Here is a 17083-nt window from a genome sequence, read left to right as displayed (position 1 = left end):
TATAGAATGGCCAGGGAGATTGAAGTGTTCTCCCATTGGCTTTTGTATGTTGCCATTCCTGATGTCCAATTTGCGTCCATTTATTCTTTTACGTAGGGACTGTCCGGTGTGGCCAACGTACATGGCAGAGGGCACTGCTGGCACGTGATGGCATATATCACATTAGTAGACATGCAGGTGAATCTTCAATGAAGTTGAAGATGCAGCTGGAAGAGACTAATATCATTCTGAGCTGTATTAACAGGAGCATCATATGTAAGACACAGGAAGTGACTGTCCTGCTCTACTCAGCCCTGGGGAGGCCCCAACTGGAGAACCGTATCCAGTTCCAGGTGCCGCACGTTAAGAAAGAGGTGGATAAATTGGAGAGAGTCCAGAGAAGAGCAACAAAAATGATCAAAGGAAAGGTTGACCTGTGAGGAAAAGTTAAAATGGTCTTGAGAAAAGCCGACTGAGGGAGTACCGGAGAACAGTCTGCAAATACGCTGAGGGCTGTTCTAATGAGGACAGTGGCGAATTCTTCTCCACATCCACAGAAGGTAGAACAAGAAGCAACGGGCTTAATCTGCAGCAAGGGCAGTTTAGGGTGGACATTAGGAAAAACTTTTTAACTCTACAGATAGTTAAAGTCCCACTCAGGCTTCCAAGGGAGCTTGTGGAATCCCCACATTGGAGGTTTTTAAGAGCAGGTGGGACAAACAGCTGTCAGGGCTAGTCTAGGGTTATCAGGTCCTGCCTCAGCACAGGGGGCTGGATGCAATGACCTTGCGGTCCCTTCCAGCCCAGACTTTGTTTCTGGGGTAGGTCCCTTAAGATCAGCGTGTGGATTTGGGTTACCTCAATGATCGTTTTGTGGGTGCTGGTTATTTCTCTCCATAGTAGTCGGATCAGAGGGTCTCACTGCCTTCCCAGAGACCACCACGTACAGAGGAAGGGGGAAGCGCAGCTCCAGCAGAGAACAGCAGCTGGAGCAGTGGTTTAAAGCACGTCTTGTTAGCCCCACGACTTCTGATTCTTGCAGTTCTTGTGTAATACACAGAGTCCCGTAGAGGCTTCTGCACGGCCAGATCTCTGACCAGGCCTGAACGTGCACTTTGATTGTGAGCTCCTTATGGGCCGGAGTAGCTTTTTGTTCTGTCTGTGCAGAACCTCGCACAAAAGGCCCAGGACTGGCACTCCTAGTGCAACTGTAACACACCTAATAAATCCGAACAGAGGAGGGGAGGACTGGGGCCTTATTTGAGAGCAAGATTCTGGCTTTTGGAAGATGGACCACTACTGAACAGGGGGCTGCAGGTCAGGAGGGGCACCAGCAGAGCTGTGGGGGAAGCCCAGGGCTGGGCTAGCAGGGGGTTGCGGGTCGGGAGTCAGGACACCAGCAGAGTTGAGGGGAGCCCAGGATTGGGCTAGCAGGGGGTTGCAGGTCGGGAGTCAGGGGCACCAGCAGAGTTCATGGGAGCCCAGGATTGGGCTAGCAGGGGGCTGCGGGTCAGGAGTCAGGGGCACCGGCAGAGTTCATGGGAGCCCAGGATTGGGCTAGCAGGGGGTTGCGGGTCGGGAGTCAGGGGCACCGGCAGAGTTGAGGGGAGCCTAGGGCTAGGAGAGCAGCGGGCTGCGGGTCAGGAGTGAGGAGCATCAGCAAAGCTGCGGGGGGGTGGGGCCCAGACAGACCAACCTGGCTGCATTTGGGCACTGTTTAGGGAGTGGCTGTTTTCGCTAGGAGTCCCCTCCTGACACACGGCACAGAGAGAGGGGACGCACGCTGCTGAGGATTCTCCGGTTTATTACAGGGGAGGGGATTGGAAGACCCACCAATACACACAGTCAGCAAAGCACCGCCGGGGGGCTGGGTTTGTGTGAACGTAGCCGGATGCACCGGGGCTGCTGAGGGATGGGACCACATGCGGCTCTTCGGAGGTTAATATGCAGCTCCTCACATAGACACGGGCTGGAGCCACAGGCGCCGACTTTCCAATGTGCTGGGGGATGCTCACTGCTCAACCCCTGGCTCTGTCCCACTCCACTCCTTTCCCCAAGGCCCCCGCCCCTTCCCCGAGTCTGACACGCCCTTGCTCCTCCCCCCCCCCGAGCTTCCTGCACACCACAAAACAGCTGATCGTGGCGGACAGGAGACACGGGGGGCGGGGGGGAGCTGACGTGTTACTGTGGCTCTTTGGCAATGCACATTGGTAAATTCTGGCTCCTTCTCAGCCCCAGGTTGGCCACCCCTGCCCTGAAGGATTGGGAAGGGGCAATGGCAAAGTCCTTAATGGGGTTGGGGGAGAGGGGGTAACACTGTTCCCCCTCCCCCGGCTAAGCCAGACAAACCATGGCTGAGAGGAAAGCTACAGACACAAAGTCCCTGCCCAAACGTATTGCTCCTTCCTGGGTTTTTTCCCCTGCACCTAGGAACAGCCCTGTGGCTGCACTAAGCAACGGCGCCAGGATTCGTTTGCCCGCCCATCCCTGGGGCCTGCTGATTGGCTCCAGACAGTGGGGGGAAGCAACCACAGCTTTGGCGGGGATGCTGTGGGAGAAGAGGGAGCTTCTTAATAAAGAACGGCTTAATAAGCTGCGTCTTAATAAAGCACTTGTGGAAACGGAAGCGTAACGGCCCTTGCCGACACAGGAGGGGAATGGGATCTGGATTTCCGGCTGGGTTCAGGTGCAGCCGCTGAAACGCACGACCGACCAGCTGAGAGCTGGTGCACCCGACTGTCCCCCCCTCCCTGAGACAGAAGGGGGCAACAGTGACGCTTCCCTCCCTCCAGCAATGCCTCATGTCATTCAAATCCAAATCTGCCACCGGGAGCACTGATGGGGGAACAGGCACCGGGACCGGCAGGGCGTTTGGCACAGGAGTGGCAGATGGCCACAAAGCTCCTAAGGACTACCTAAGATGGAGAAGGGAAACAAGTCTGGGATTGCCTGATCTCCAGGGGCAGTGAGGGGCTTCTCTGCTCCAGGGCTGAGCCACAGACGTAGCAGGCAGAATCTTGGCCTGAGGACCCTGCTTTAGCTGAGCAGAAGAGCTGGAGTTGGTTCCTAGCTGGGGACTGAGAGGGGACTGCTCCTTCCCAAGGGGAAAGCAAGCTCTAGAGCTGCCTGGAGAGCGCCCCCTCGGGGCTGAACGGGGTGAGGGGACTGACCAAATCCCTTTCTCTGCCTCACACTGAAGGAGGTTTCCCTACAGAAGGGCATGTCCAGACATCCCAGGCCCTGCGGTTGACCATTAACTGTCCTGGAGGTTCTTGGGCACATCCAACCCAGAATGAGTTAGCAGCTCCCCATCCCAGAGAGCAAACGCGGGCACCACGGGCCCCTGGAACTCCGTGGCCAGGGTATGGATGAACACCTGTTTGCCCACATCCACCAGGCTGAGTTTCCTGCCCTCGTAGTCCAGCAGCAGCCCCACGCGCTCAGGGTTGCCGATGTTGCTGATGGGGGTGGTTTCGTTGGCCAGCATGGCGTACCACCTGCGGTGGGAGTACGCAAACACCCAGGAGTGGTCGTCGTGCCCAATGCACCCTTCCCTGGAAATGTCCACATCAGCCACGCCGATACGGAACTGCTGCGAGCGCTTGACTGTCACTTCCCAGTAGTGCTGGCCGCTGGACACGGCAGCGTCCCCCAGCACCACAGCCCACTCCCGAAATCGCTCAGGGTTCTGGGGGACTTTGGTTGGGTCAATCCCCAGCATGCGGTAAATGACGCCGGTGTCTTTTTTGGAGAGATCCAGGCTGCTGTGAGCCGTTCGCTCATCTAGCTTGAAACTGATGTCTGCGGGAGAGGGGGAAAAAACAAGAAGAAGCTTTACTGAGAGCTCACAGAAAGAATCCACTAGGGCAGCAAATTCTTCCACTCCAAGATAACTAGAACCAAGATAATTCACATTAGTGGGCTGGGGTGAGGCAGTTAGGTTGTTGGTTTAAAGGGCACACAAAATAAAAATTATATTTTGGGGTCCTTTCCTGTTTTGCTAACACCTGACATTTTTAGGGTTAGTCACACCTGAGATCAGGGCCCCTTTGTGCAAGGCACCATACTGATGCAGTTAAAAGACAGACCCTGCTCTGAGTCTTACAGGCAGGTCACTTTTGAAAATCTCTCTTCTGCCCCATCAGTAGAATGAAGTTAATTGCAGTTCCCTCTCTCACAAGGGGCGTTGCAAGGATACATGCATTAATGATCACAGCATTGCCAGCTCTTGCAATTTCATCATGAGTCAAGAAACACCCCAATGTTGCTAAATGTCTTGGCTCCTGGAGTGAGCTGATTTACAGGAGCATCTCAGCTTCTCAGCAAAAAACATAGGAGTAAGTTTGTAACCTTCATAGGAGCAGGGAAAAGCATGAATCCTAAAGTAGGAGGCAGATCAAAAGAACCCAATGCCCATTTCTCTCAATTTGAAGCCAGTCTCTGGTATGGGGACCCCTGTGAGCACCCAGACAGGATCCCTGAGCCCCACCAGGCACTCATGCAAAGCAAATCACAGTAACTCATGTGAGATCTCGGATGTTCTTAAACAAAGCTTAACCGTGGGGCTGAGCTCAAAGTCCCTTTAAAAACAGCCGCCCCTGCAGCTGCTCTAATCTTTTCCATGGTGGGAGCCAAGTCTCAGCGAGGGGAGTGAGCTGGCCAGGAAGTGGGTTGCAGAGAAATGGGAGAAAGGTCAAGCTGCGAGTCTCAGGGGCTGGGAGGGGCCGTGCATCAGGGACTGGGAAATCACTTGACAAGGTCGCACCAAACATTTGCAAAGGCAGCCCAGTTTTTTTTGGGGGGGGACGGGACAACACCCACACACTGCCCCAGCAAGGAGAATGGGAGTTAGGGTCCCAATCCCAGAACGGGGGGGGAGGGGTGAAGAGTGCCAGAGAGCAGGTACCGGGCACAGGCCAGCTGGGGAAGAGAGAGGAGGCGGTGGGAGCGCAAGACCAGGGCAGCTCAGTGGTGAGGAAGTGATGTCATGCCACCCCTGAGCCAACCCAGGGGGGCAGCGCCAGCCCCCTAAGAGCCAGCCCCCACCCCAGGGGGGCAGTACCAGGAAAATGCCAGCCCCCGAGCTAGCCCCCTCAGCCCCCAGCCCCGGGGGCAGCGCCAGCCCCCAGCCCCCAGCCGCAGCGGGCAGTTCAGCCCCCCAGGACTAGCGGGGGGGGGCACCGCCAGGCCACGCGGACCCCAGCCCCGGCGGGCCCAGGGGGCGGCTCTCCCCCCAGGGCGGCGGGGCGGGGCTCCCGGGGGGCGGGGCTCCGGCCGGTGCCTACCCCTCCGGTGGGGGCCGCTGGCGCGAGCCCGCCCCACCCCGCGCAGGCCCCAGCCCGGCCGCCGCAGAGCGCTCAGCATGGGCGCCGCCATCTTGGAGCCGCGTGGGACAAGTCCCCGGCTTTCCCGCCTCACGTGACCCGGGCGGAAGTAGCCGGGCGGGGGCGCCGCCATCTTGGATGGGCCTGGCTTCCGCTGGAGCCTGGGAGGCGGGGCCGAGGCGTGACCTTTGACCCCCCACCTGCCAAAGGGGCGGGGCAAGTCCCTGCTCCAGAGCCCAGCTTGGGGGACTGGCTGGGGGGGCCTTGCCCTGGGGCCTGGACGCCTGGGTTCTCTCCCCAGCTCTGGGAGGGGTGTGGGGTTGAGGGGTCAGGGGGTGCTGGAGGGCCCGGACGCCTGGGTTCTCTCCCCAGCTCTGGGAGGGGTGTGGGGTTGAGGGGTCAGGGGGTGCTGGAGGGCCCGGACGCCTGGGTTCTCTCCCCAGCTCTGGGAGGGGTGTGGGGTTGAGTGGTCGGGGGCGTTGGGGGGCCCGGACACCTGGGTTCTAGTCCCAGGGCTCCCCCCTGTTCTCACAGAGCCAGAAGTGTTCACAGAAGTCACCTACTACAGGACAGTCCCAGCAGAGAAAATAACAGAACGCCACTAGCCCCCAACTAAAACCCCTCCAGTGCATCATCAAGGATCTACAACCTATCCTGAAGGACGACCCATCACTCTCACGGATCTTGGGAGACAGGCCAGTCCTTGCCTACAGACAGCCCCCCAAGCTGAAGCAAATACTCACCAGCAACCACATACCACACAACAGAACCACTAACGCAGGAACCTATCCTTGCAACAAAGCCCGTTGCCAACGGTGTCCACATATCTCTTCAGGGGACACCATCACAGGGCCTAATAACATCAGCCACACAATCAGAGGCTCGTTCACCTGCATATCCACCAATGTGATCTATGCCATCATGTGCCAGCAATGCCCCTCTGCCATGTACATTGGCCAAACCAGACAGTCTCTACGTAAAAGAATAAATGGACACAAATCAGACGTCAAGAATTATAACATTCAAAAACCAGTTGGAGAACACTTCAATCTCTTTGGTCACGCAATTACAGACCTAAAAGTGGCAATTCTTCAACAAAAAAACTTTAAAAATAGACTCTAGCGAGAGACTGCTGAATTGGAATTAATTTGCAAACTGGATACAATTAACTTAGGCTTGAATAAAGACTGGGAGTGGATGTGTCATTACACAAAGTAAAACTATTTCCCCGTGTTTACTCACCCACCCCCACTGTTCCTCACACGTTCTTGTCAACTGCTGGAAATGGCCCACCTTGATTATCTCTACAAAAGGTTCCCCACCTCACCCCACCCCCCCGCCCGCTCTCCTGCTGGTAATAGCTCACCTTACCTGATCACTCTTGTTACCGTCTGTATGGTAACGCCCATTGTTTCATGTTCTCTGTGTATATAAAATCTCTCCACTGTATTTTCCACTACATGCATCCGATGTAGTGAGCTGTAGCTCTCGAAAGCTTATGCTCAAATAAATTTGTTAGTCTCTAAGGTGCAACAAATCCTCCTTTTCTTTTTGCGGATACAGACTAACACGGCTGCTACTCTGAAACCTGTTCTCACTCTGTGACTCTCTGTGCCCAGCTGCGGGGCAGGGCTGACCCCCAGAGCCCCGACCCAGGGTGGGTGGAGTAGGGCCCAGATATTTGCCGAGCTCCGTGTGGTCTGAAGGCCCCAGAGAAGTGCAAAGTGTTGTTATTACTATTCAGTACCTGTTGTAATCCACTGTAACGTCCCCGTGGTCCTCGACAGCCACCTCAACTGACTGTGCCATAAAGAACAACTTGATTCTTATGGGTCTGACAGCAGCACCCCCAGTGCGCCAGGCGCTGCACAGACCTGGCCCCAACAAGGATCTCTCTGGCTAAGGTCACCTGGCCCCCCTCACCACAGTATCTGAGCCCCTCGTAGTCTTTAACATATGTACTCTCACAACACCCCTGGGAGGCGAGGCGGGGGTATTATCACCTTTGTACAGGTGGGGAAACTGAAGTGACCTGCCCAAGGTTGCACAGAGGGAGTCTGTGGCAGAACCTGGGTTTCCCAAGTCGCAGGCTGGGGCCCTAAGCACTGGCCCCTCCTTCCTCTCAGTCCAGAGACTATTCGGTCTAATCTAAGCGTATTCAGGAATTTATACAGCCTTTGTCGCCATCCTACCTGAGGAGGGCTGACTAAGCACCTGCGTAGAATAGAATCCTATTGTGCTGGGCGCTGTACACACCTATGCTGAGAAACAGCCCCTGGCCTTAACAAAGACTGGGGAGGGGAAACTGAGGCACGGGGTAGGGAAGTGACTTACGCACAGTGACACAGCAGGTCAGTGGTGACGTTGAAGCTGCAGACAGCAATTCCTTCTCGCCTCTGGACATCACCTCTGGGGGTGCTCAACAGTTCAGTAATTAATGGAAACTGCAACCCTGCTGCTGCCTGGGGGCGGCCTTAGCTGCAAGAGCCACCAGCTGCTTCTTTTCACCGGGGGACCCAGCAAGAACAGGGCTGGGAGCCAGAGCCACTTACACTGTTCCCCACCACTGTGCTGTGGAATATTGGTACCAAGTAACGTTTCACCCACATCCCCTGTGTTACGAGCGAAGCCGCTGGAGATTTTTGTCGCGGGAGCTCTGTATTTCGGGCCTGATTCTCCATCATCCCAGATCTTGTACAGTCATTTAGACCAGTGCAAAGTGGGCATGAAATGTACAGCACAGGCCAGACCTTTCACCTTGTTCCCCCTGCGTTCAGCCCAATAACTTGGGTTTGGCTAAAGCACCTTCCAGAAAGGCAGCCAGTCTTGATCTGAGGACACTTGGTAATTTGTTCCAATGCTTTATCACCCTCCTTCTTTAAAAAACAAATGGGCCTGCTGCATTCTAATTTGCATTTGTCTGGTTTCAGTTACCAGTTGTTGGTTCTTGTTCTGCCTGTCTCCACTAGATGTCTGGTGTTATCTCCCTGCCATGGTACTCATACACTGTAATCAGCTCACACTCCAGCTTCTCTCTGACCAGCCAAATAGAGTTTGCTCCTTAAACCTCTCTCTGTTTTGTCAGGCATTGTTGTAGAGCCGTTCCTCTCCACGGACAAGCTCTGATTGATTAGGGGCAGGGGAGCACCTTAAATCATTTTGGTGGCTTTTTTCTGCACTCTCTCCAGTTTTTCAACACCTGTAACTTTCAGAAACGCGAATGATGTTTCCCTGCCAGCAGCAGGGAATCTCCAGCATACGTCTCCCAAATCAGAGCCCCCCGGAAGAACACCACCGTTCGTTCCACACGTGACCAGCATGGCAGCTCTCGTGATTTTGTCATGAGTCTCGTGATAATTACTGTTTTTGTTAAAGTCCTAGCACCTGGAGTTGAGTGGAGATCCTGTGCTTGAGTTACCAGTATCTCTAAAGCCGGGAAGGGTGTCTTTCATGTAGAGCGCCTCTCCCCCGCAAAAAACCCACCTCTGTTCCCCTCTGTCCTTCCTACACAGGGTTTTGTGGCTGGTGATTTTAATAGTCCAGTTGTGGGAATCATCCCATCAGGTTTCATGAATGCCACGTTTCTTTGCGTGAGTGAGAATCCGCGCAGGGACACATGACTGCCCAAGAAGGCACAGGGCCATGGAGAACCTGGCCTGGAACGCCAGGCGATGGAATAATTGGATTCAGTGTTTTCACAGGCCCCACATATTTCAGTTACGAGAGGAAAGAAATCCCACAAGGAGCCCGGATCTAGGTCGGCCAAGCTCCGTTCTGAGGGAGGTTTCTCCCTTGGCCCTTCCATGCCTGACCCCATTTATTCCCCTCCTTCTGCTCCTGGGGAGAGCGCTGCCCATCCAGTCACTGTCCCCCTGCGCTCTGCCTGGCTCAGGGCGGGAGGTGAGGGCTGGACGGGCGTTTCATGCCCCAAACAGAACCAGCCCCTGGAACCAGGTGGTGCCCCCGACTGGCTGGAGCAGCACAGAGTTTATAGGGTGGGGGGAGGAGGGGACTGGTTTGTCCTGCCCCAGACCAGCAGGTCTCAGACCAGTCTCACCTCACCCCAGGGCTCCCAGAGGTGGGAGGAGAGACAGGGAGACAGGACAACGCGAACACCTGCCCCCTGGGCACAGCCCCGGGTGCTGCTGTGTGTGGGCAGCGGTGCCAGGGATCGGGGAAGAGCTGCTGAAAGGCGGCGGGGGGTGTGTGTGTCACCCGCGGTGGGTGCTGGATAAAGGTGCGATGGGACAGCAGCACCCGCTCCATGCAAAGGGGGGAGGGGGGCTTCTCCCTGGTCCTCGCTGGGGGGGTGTCTCCATACTTCCCTGGGGGGGAGGGGCTCTTTGCACATAGCGCCTGGCTCTGGGGGGGACAAGGGGGTGTGTGTGCACAGGGGCGGGTGGAGGGTGGAGACGCCAACGACAGGGGCACCCACGTGGTGGCTGGGGCGGGCAGGGAGCTGGCACAGAGAGAGTAACGTCGGTGCCCACCCGTGAGCGGGCCCCGCGGGGAGGGCACGGCAAGGGCAGCCGCAGCAGGAGTGGGCAGCGGGGGGCTCTCGCTGGGCCGGCGTTTGATGCTGATGGGGCCTGACAGGGCCGCCCACCCAGCGTGGGTGTGTTTGGGGGGCGGGGGGGGGGGGGCTGGAGTCCCAGCTGGGGGGCAAGGGGGGGGGGGCTTTGTTTCAGCTATTGAGGCCGCTGATTGTTCTGGCTCTTTGCAGCAAGTCAGCACACGCCGCGCAGAGAATGGCAGGAAGAATAGAGCGAACGCGGCACCGGCCGGGGTCAGCCCGGGGCCGCTGCACCCCCAGGTTTTGCTGAGCCAGGTGCTTCGGCTGTAAAGCCCCGCTGACTCCAGCTGGAGCTCTTGGGGGGCGGGCGGGGGGAGGCTCTGCTGAGCCAGCAACACTGGGGGAGCAGCGCGGAGGGGAATTCTCCAGGGACGGCTCCAGCGGCTTTAGGGCCTTGGCCTCCAATCGAAGGGGGTTTACAGCCTAGGTGGCCCAGCGCTGTCCCCTCCTGCACCGTACTGGTCTGCCGGACAGGAGGCCGGACTCCTGGCTTCCATTGCAGCTGCACCAATAGGACTTGCTTCCCCCGCGCCTCACTTTCCCTGTCTCTAAAATGGAGCAACTGGGCCCAGACACCTGCTCACCCGCAGACCCAGGCGCCTGGTGACCCCAAGGACGCACTCCCCATGTGTTCTGGCGTCCGGGGGGGACCTTTCCCCATGCTCACCTAGGGCATTGGTGTTACTGCAGTCTCCAGAGGCCCCCGCTGTGATCGGTACCCCCCCATGCTGGGGCTGGGCTCTGCGGGACTCGTGGTACACGGGTGTGCCAGCAGCGTGAGAGGAGACTCGCACCCGCAATCACAGGGCACCTGGCCCCATAGCCCCCCACTCCTTGCCTGCCTGATTCCATCCACACCTCCCCCTGCCTGCGCACACTCTCTGACACAGACGTTCACACTCATCGGTGCACACACTCCCATGTGCATTCGCTCCCCCACCTGCCCCACCCGGCCGTGCAGACCTGCTCCACGTAGCGTCACTCAGACGCTCTTTTTCATGCTGTCCGCGTTCACACTCATTTGCACGGTCGCCCCGTGTATGCTTGTTTGCACACTTGCCATTCGCACACTCATTTGCACCCTCCCTTGTGCCTTCGCACAGCCAGTGGCACACTCGCCCTCCCTCGTGCCCCAGCTCCGCAGCCCCCCTTCCTCTCTCCTTTCATCTCTGGTAGGAGGGAGAATCCCAGCCCTGGACAACGTCCTCGGTCGTCCTGACAACCCCCTTCAGAAGGCCTTTGGTTCCTCTTTGAGATTCAAAGGGGCAGGTTGCCATGACAGCCGCTGGTTTCCAGGCACCTGAGTCATCAACACCCCCCACCCCCGCCCCGCTTTCAGGTTGGGGTCCTGCCCATCCCAGACCCCAAATTGCCCCCCAGCCCTGCCCATCCCAGACCCCAACCCCCCACCCCACCCGGGCCCTGCCCATCCTGCAGCCCAACCCCACCCCCTGGGGGCACACCTGGCTTTACCCACGGCCACAGGACATGCTTGGTCCTGTCAGCCCCCCCCCCCCAGGGCCCCCACTAAAGAAACTCTGGCAGTTTCTGCTCAGGAGAAGCCGACTTCGGGAATAGCGGGGGGAGTGGGGCTGCAGGTCGGGAGTGAGGAGCATCAGCTGATGGGGGGCCCGGGGCAGGACTTGCAGGGGAATGTGGGGCATTGGCCATGCTGGGGGGAGCGGAGGAGCCCAGGGCTGGGGCTGTGAGCCAGGAGAGTGGCATGTGTGGGTGGGGGTTGGTAGCTGTGGGTTCGGTTAAGGAGACGGGGGGGGTTCCCAGGAGCAGGTGCCCTGGAAACACGCTGCTGCCCCCTCTGCCCAGCGGGCCCCCTCGGGCTCTGCCCCGATGCCCCTCTGGCCCCTTGCTCAGCGCCCGTGGCTGCTGTACCTTTAAGAGGAGCCTGGCCGGGAGGGGCGGGAGGGGGGGGTCTGAGGATCCCTGGAGGGAGAGCAGCGCAGCACCCTGTGTCTCCCAGAGCAGAGCCCTCGGCAGCCAGCCGGCAGCATGGCCATCGGCGAGGTAAGGGCTGCCCGCCTTTCCCTCACCCCAGTGGGCAGCTGAGCGGGCCCCTGGCTATGGGGCACCTGGGAAGTTTGGGAGAACTTCTCTGAACTCCCTGCCCATCCGTCCGCCCAGCCGTCTGTATCCACCCACCTGCCCCGTCCATCCATCCGTCCATATTCACCCACCCACATCTGTCCATCTGTCCATATCCACCCCGCCCGCCCATCTGTCCGTCCGTCCATACCTATCCACCCACCCCCATCCATCCGTCTATATCCACCAACCCCCCCATGTCCATCCGTCCAGCCATATCCACCCACACGCATCCATCCGTCCATATCCACCCACCCACCCGTGTCCATCTGTCTGTCCACATCCACCCACCCGCATCTGTCCATCCATCCATATCCACCTATCCATTGGTATCCATCCATCCGTCTCCACCCAGCCACATCCATCTGTCTGTCCATCCATTCATATCTCTCCACCCATCTGCATCCATCCACCCATCCAGGGACAGGCTCGCTCTTTCTTTCTTTCTTTCTTTCTTTCTTTCTTTCTTTCTTTCTTTCTTTCTTTCCATACTCAGCTCCAGCTCCATTAGGACCATGGCTGGGTGGGGGGTTCCAGCATCCAAACCAACCCCCCCACAAACCAGGGGATTCGGTGCCTGAGACCAGCTCCTCCCTGACCCCACTAAGACCCATCCATCCCAGGCTCCGTGGAGGGACTGAGGTTGGTGAAGCGCATCTGTGCCAGGGGTCCCTGGCATGGGGGGGCAAGATTGGAGGGGTCTGATCTGCTGGTTGATGGCTTAGTGATGGGAAGAGCTCACAGCCAGCCCCCTACGCTGCCCCGTGACCTGCCCTCCCCACAGTGTCCCCTCTGCAGCCATGGTTCCAGACTCCCCGCCGCGCGTTGCCATGGGACCAGACGCCCCCATGTCTGTTGCCATGGTCCCCCCCCACCTGGTTGCTGATTGTGTGTCCCCCCCCCTCCCCAGGACCTGCGGAGCCGTCGGTTCTGGTGCTCCCTGCTGGCGGAGGCGGCTGGCACCCTGATCTTCGTCTGGCTGGTGCTGGGCGCCTCGTGCCCCAGCGGCCCCGGGCGCATCACAGCCCCACCCGCACTGCAGCCGGCTCTGACGGCCGGGCTGGCGGCCCTGGGCCTGGCTCACTGCTTCGGCGAGGTCAGCGGGGCCCAGGCCAACCCGGCCCTCACCCTGGCCTTCCTCTGCACCCGCAAGCTGGATGCCCTGCACGGAGCCGCCTACATCCTAGCCCAGTGCCTGGGTGCCGTCCTGGCCTCGGCCGCCGTCTGCCTGGCGCTGCCCACTGCAGCTGCCAGCCACCTCGTCACCAGGGTGAGTGTCCCAGCCTGGTCACAGGGGGCCCCACCCCGGCCGCCCCTCAGGCCCTGGGCTTTCTGGCTCCCAGCGTCTGTCTGGGGCCCATGGGCACTGGGGGAGCTGGGTAACCGGTCCCTGGGTCAGCCCAACAGATGCGCGTGCTGATACAGGGTGCACCTGCCTTCCAGGGGGACACCCTGACCCCCCCAGCTGCCCATTTGCAGTGCTGCCCTGACCCCCAATGGAAGTGTGGCCCCTCAACCGTGTGGGCAGGGCCACCTGTCAGACTCACACCTTCCCGTGCCCCAGAAGCAGGGATCCCACCTTGACTGGATTCGACCCCCCTTCACTGTCCCCACAGCCCAGTGGGGACCTCCCCAGACCTCTCGCTGCTGGGTCACCAGGACACCAACACAGCCCCTGATGCCCCCCAGGGGTGAACGCCCAACTGTGTCTGGTCCAGGGGCCACAGGCCCCCAGTTTCCCTGCTGCCCACGTGGCCTGAGGGCCGGGCCGGTGCCGGGTGTGAGCTGCCCTGTCTTGTTCCCGGGCCCAGGTGAGCAGCGAGGGGAACGCTGGGCAGGCGCTCGCCATGGAGACCTTCTCCACCTTCCAGCTGGCCTTCACCATCTTCGCCGTGGAGGACCAGCGGCGCCGAGGGGCGGGCGAGCCGGGCGGCCTGGCCATCGGCTTCTCCGTGACGGCTGGAGCGCTGGCTGCGGTAAGAGATACCCCTGCCCCAGAGGGAGGGCAAGGCTGGGCCGGCGGGGCCCCGCAATGTCCACTCACCACCCTGCTGTCTCTGCAGGGGACGTTCTCCGGGGGCAGCATGAACCCAGCCAGATCGCTGGGCCCAGCCGTCCTGACGGGCATCTGGGACCATCACTGGGTGAGCCAGGCTGGGGTGCATGGGGGGGGGAGGGCAGGGGGTGCCCAGCCAGCAAAGGCCATGTTGGGTCCAGGACCTGGAGCTGAGCAGCCTGCAGTGGGCATGTGGGGAGCGTGGGGCCAACCTGAGCCCATGTCCTGCCCCCCCCAGGTGTGTTAGATCAGCCCCTCGCTGGGCCCTGTCTGATCCCTGTCCCCCCCCAGGAGTACTGGATCTCGCTGGGCCCTGTCTGACCCCTGGCCTGTGCCCCACCCCAGGTGCACTGGATCTCCCTGGGCCCTGTCTGATCCCTGTCCCACCCCAGGTGTACCGGATCTCCCTGGGCCCTGTCCCACCCCAGGTGTACTGGATCTCGCTGGGCCCTGTCTGACCCCCGGCCTGTGCCCCACCCCAGGTGCAGTGGATCTCCCTGGGCCCTGTCTGACCCCTGTCCCCCACCCAGGTGCACTGGATCTCGCTGACCCCTGTCTCTCCCCTCCCCCCCCGCAGGTGTACTGGATCGGCCCCTCGCTGGGCGCGGTGCTGGCTGGCCTCTCCTACGAGTTCCTCTTTGCCTCCAGCGCCTCCCGGGAGAAGCTGGTCGCCTGCCTGACCTGCCGGGACATCGACATTGTGGAGACGGCCAGCGTGTCCCACTCCTCTCTCTCCACCGCCCCGCAGGACACCGCCCGTGCCAAGCCACCCCGCAAGGGGGAGCAGCGCTGAGCCAGCATGGCCTCCCCCACCCCGTCCTGCCCACCAAGGACCTGCCAGCCTCCTTGAGTGACCCCCACTGTCATGATCCAGCCCACCCTCACCCCACCTGCTAGCCCCACTGAGTGACCCCTACCCCCAGTGCTGCTCCAGCACCGGTACCAGCTGCACCCAGCATCCACCGGTGGAGGCAGGAGACGGGCAAGACCAGGGCCAGTTCAGATCAGAACCCACCACATCTCAGTCCTGGGGCTCAGAGAAACAGGGCCACCGCTTTTGGACAGACAGCATAGCCTGTGCATAGAGTGGGGGGCTGGGAGCTAGGACTCCTGGGTTCGATCCCTGGTTTTGAGAGGGGAGTGGCATCTAGTGGTTAGAGCAGGGAGGGCTGGGAGCCAGGACTCCTGCGTTCTATCTGCAGCAATGCTACTCACTCAGTACGTGACTGGCTGCTTTCTGTGCCTCAGTTTCCCCCTCTCAAAATGGCAGTGCCGCTCCCCTGACTCCTGGGGGGGCGCAAGGCACACTCTGTCCATGCTGGCACCGTGAGAGGGTTCGTTGTGGGTGAGGATAGCTCTGGCACGGTCCATGCCCACAGCCCTGGTGCTGGCTGGGAGCCTATCGGCTCCTCTGTACAGTTGATCATTATTGGCAGGCTCCTGCTTGGCTCCCAGGCTGGCAGCGGTGGGTGGCATAGCCCAGCCTGGTTCACCGCATTGCTGTTCCTGCAGCCCCGTGGGGCACTGGGGCGCCCCAGACAGGGTGCCCCAAGGCAGCTGGGGCCAGGGCTGGGTGCTGCAGCCTGATCGCTGGGCACCACACGGACCCCATGGCCACCGAGCTCAAGGGCAAAACGGCCTCTGGTTTCGTGCCCCCCCATTCGCAGTCTGGGTTTGCTCATAGGTCTGGACCCTCCCCTGCCCCACAGATACAGGCCACCCTGGCTACAGCAGTGCCCTCCCGCCCCCGGTTACTGCTGATCGCCCCCAGAACAAGTCAGCGGCACCACTTGGGAACGGGGCTCACCCCGCTCTGGCTGCAGCCGGCCACTTGTTCTCAGTGTCCCCTGGGCCCGCCTGGAGCGACCTGCTCCAGGTGTGATCCGTGGGGCAGAGGGCTCGGCAGGCCAGCGGGCCAAGGCAGGGCGGGGTCCAGTGCCTGGCAGCTGAAGCTGGAGGGGAATGAACCGTCGGGACGGATCGGGAGCTGCCCGGTAATCAGGGACGGGCCTGGCGCCGGGGCGGTGCTGGAGGGATGGGCCGGGTTAGTTTCACAAGGGGCTGGCTGGGAAAACAAGCAGGCTTGAGATACCCCACGTCTCAGCAACCCCTTGGGCAGGGAGAGGGCCGGGAACGCAGGAGGGCAGAGGGGCTGAGGCAGGGGCTGGAAAGGGCACGTCGTCCGGGGGAATCCGGCTGGCACCCGCAGAGCTGGGTGGCCGAACGAGCGGCATGGCAGGGCCCGAGGGACAACAGCCGTGGGCGCGGCCTGGCAGTGGGTTTGACCCCCTTTCCCTCCACACGCTGTAGCTGCTGCTCCGATTAAAGCCGGCTTTGGGTGAGCAGCTGCCTGGTCACTGTGCGTCAGGGCTCAGCCCCCCAAGGGGAGGGCTGCGGGGGCCGGGCCCAGCTGGACCTGCCCGAGGCAGGATGGATGCGCCAGGGGCCATAGCCTCAGGGCCCAGTCTGCAAGTGGGAGATTTGGGGGTGGTTCCGCCCGGGGTGGGGGGTAAAGGCCTAAGAAAAGACGCTGCGGGGGAGGGGGGGGGAGCAGAGGGGTAACTAGCCCTGCAACCATGACAACCATCGCTGGGGAGTCTTCACACCGTGCTTGGATGCCAGTGGGCACCGGAGCAGGGACCAAAGTGCGAGAGCAGGGGGCTGAGAGCCAGGACTCCTGGGTTCTGTCCCCAGGAGCGTGAGGGGAATGGGGCTAGTGGGTTAGAGCAGGGGGGCTGGGAGCCAGGACTCCTGGGTTCTGTCCCCAGGAGCGTGAGGGGAATGGGGCTAGTGGGTTAGAGCAGGGGGGCTGGGAGCCAGGACTCCTGGGTTCTGTCCCCAGGAGCGTGAGGGGAATGGGGCTAGTGGGTTAGAGCAGGGGGGCTGGGAGCCAGGACTCCTGGGTTCTGTCCCCAGGAGAGGGAGGGGAGTGGGGCTAGTGGGTAGAGCAGGGGGGCTGGGAGCCAGGACTCCTGGGTTTTGTCCCTGTCCCTGGCTCTGCCACAGACTTACTGTGTGTAACCTTGGGCAAGTCACTTTTCTAGTCTGTGT

The 17083-nt window shown here is 60.3% G+C and overlaps 2 protein-coding genes across 2 annotated transcripts; one reads left to right on the top strand and one right to left on the bottom strand.

Moving 5' to 3' along the window:
• Positions 1-1766: 1766 nt before the first annotated feature.
• On the bottom strand, positions 1767-5451 carry SPRYD4 (SPRY domain containing 4). The gene is made up of 2 exons (XM_048832432.2): positions 5265-5451; positions 1767-3780 (listed from the first exon to the last, which is right to left on the bottom strand). The coding sequence occupies exons 1-2, from the start codon at positions 5434-5436 to the stop codon at positions 3233-3235; spliced, it is 720 nt and encodes a 239-aa protein (XP_048688389.2). The 5' UTR covers positions 5437-5451; the 3' UTR covers positions 1767-3232.
• A 6378-nt stretch (positions 5452-11829) lies between these two features.
• Positions 11830-16350, top strand: LOC125627795 (aquaporin AQPAe.a-like). Its single transcript, XM_048832307.2, has 5 exons — positions 11830-11898; positions 12887-13246; positions 13788-13952; positions 14040-14120; positions 14610-16350. Exons 1-5 carry the CDS (start codon positions 11884-11886, stop codon positions 14823-14825), a joined length of 837 nt encoding a protein of 278 aa, XP_048688264.1. The 5' UTR covers positions 11830-11883; the 3' UTR covers positions 14826-16350.
• The last annotated feature ends 733 nt before the right edge of the window (positions 16351-17083 follow it).

This window comes from Caretta caretta, chromosome 20 (genome assembly GCF_965140235.1).
Source record: "Caretta caretta isolate rCarCar2 chromosome 20, rCarCar1.hap1, whole genome shotgun sequence".
Classification (NCBI taxonomy): Eukaryota; Metazoa; Chordata; order Testudines; family Cheloniidae; genus Caretta; species Caretta caretta.
The sequence above is the reverse complement of the archived record's forward strand: the minus strand, read 5'-3'. Positions and strand labels throughout refer to the sequence as shown.

What these genes read in the sequence shown, in the direction of transcription:
- SPRYD4 (XM_048832432.2), bottom strand. Translation starts at nt 5,436, where the DNA reads ATGGCGGCGCCCCCGCCCGGCTACTTCCGCCCGGGTCACGTGAGGCGG. An exon ending in CAGCGGCCCCCACCGGAGGG is followed by an intron (nt 3,781 to 5,264) that starts GTAGGCACCGGC and finishes CCTCTCCCGCAG; the next exon opens with ACATCAGTTTCAAGCTAGAT.
- LOC125627795 (XM_048832307.2), top strand. An exon ending in CCAGCCACCTCGTCACCAGG is followed by an intron (nt 13,247 to 13,787) that starts GTGAGTGTCCCA and finishes TCCCGGGCCCAG; the next exon opens with GTGAGCAGCGAGGGGAACGC. An exon ending in CGGCTGGAGCGCTGGCTGCG is followed by an intron (nt 13,953 to 14,039) that starts GTAAGAGATACC and finishes CTGTCTCTGCAG; the next exon opens with GGGACGTTCTCCGGGGGCAG.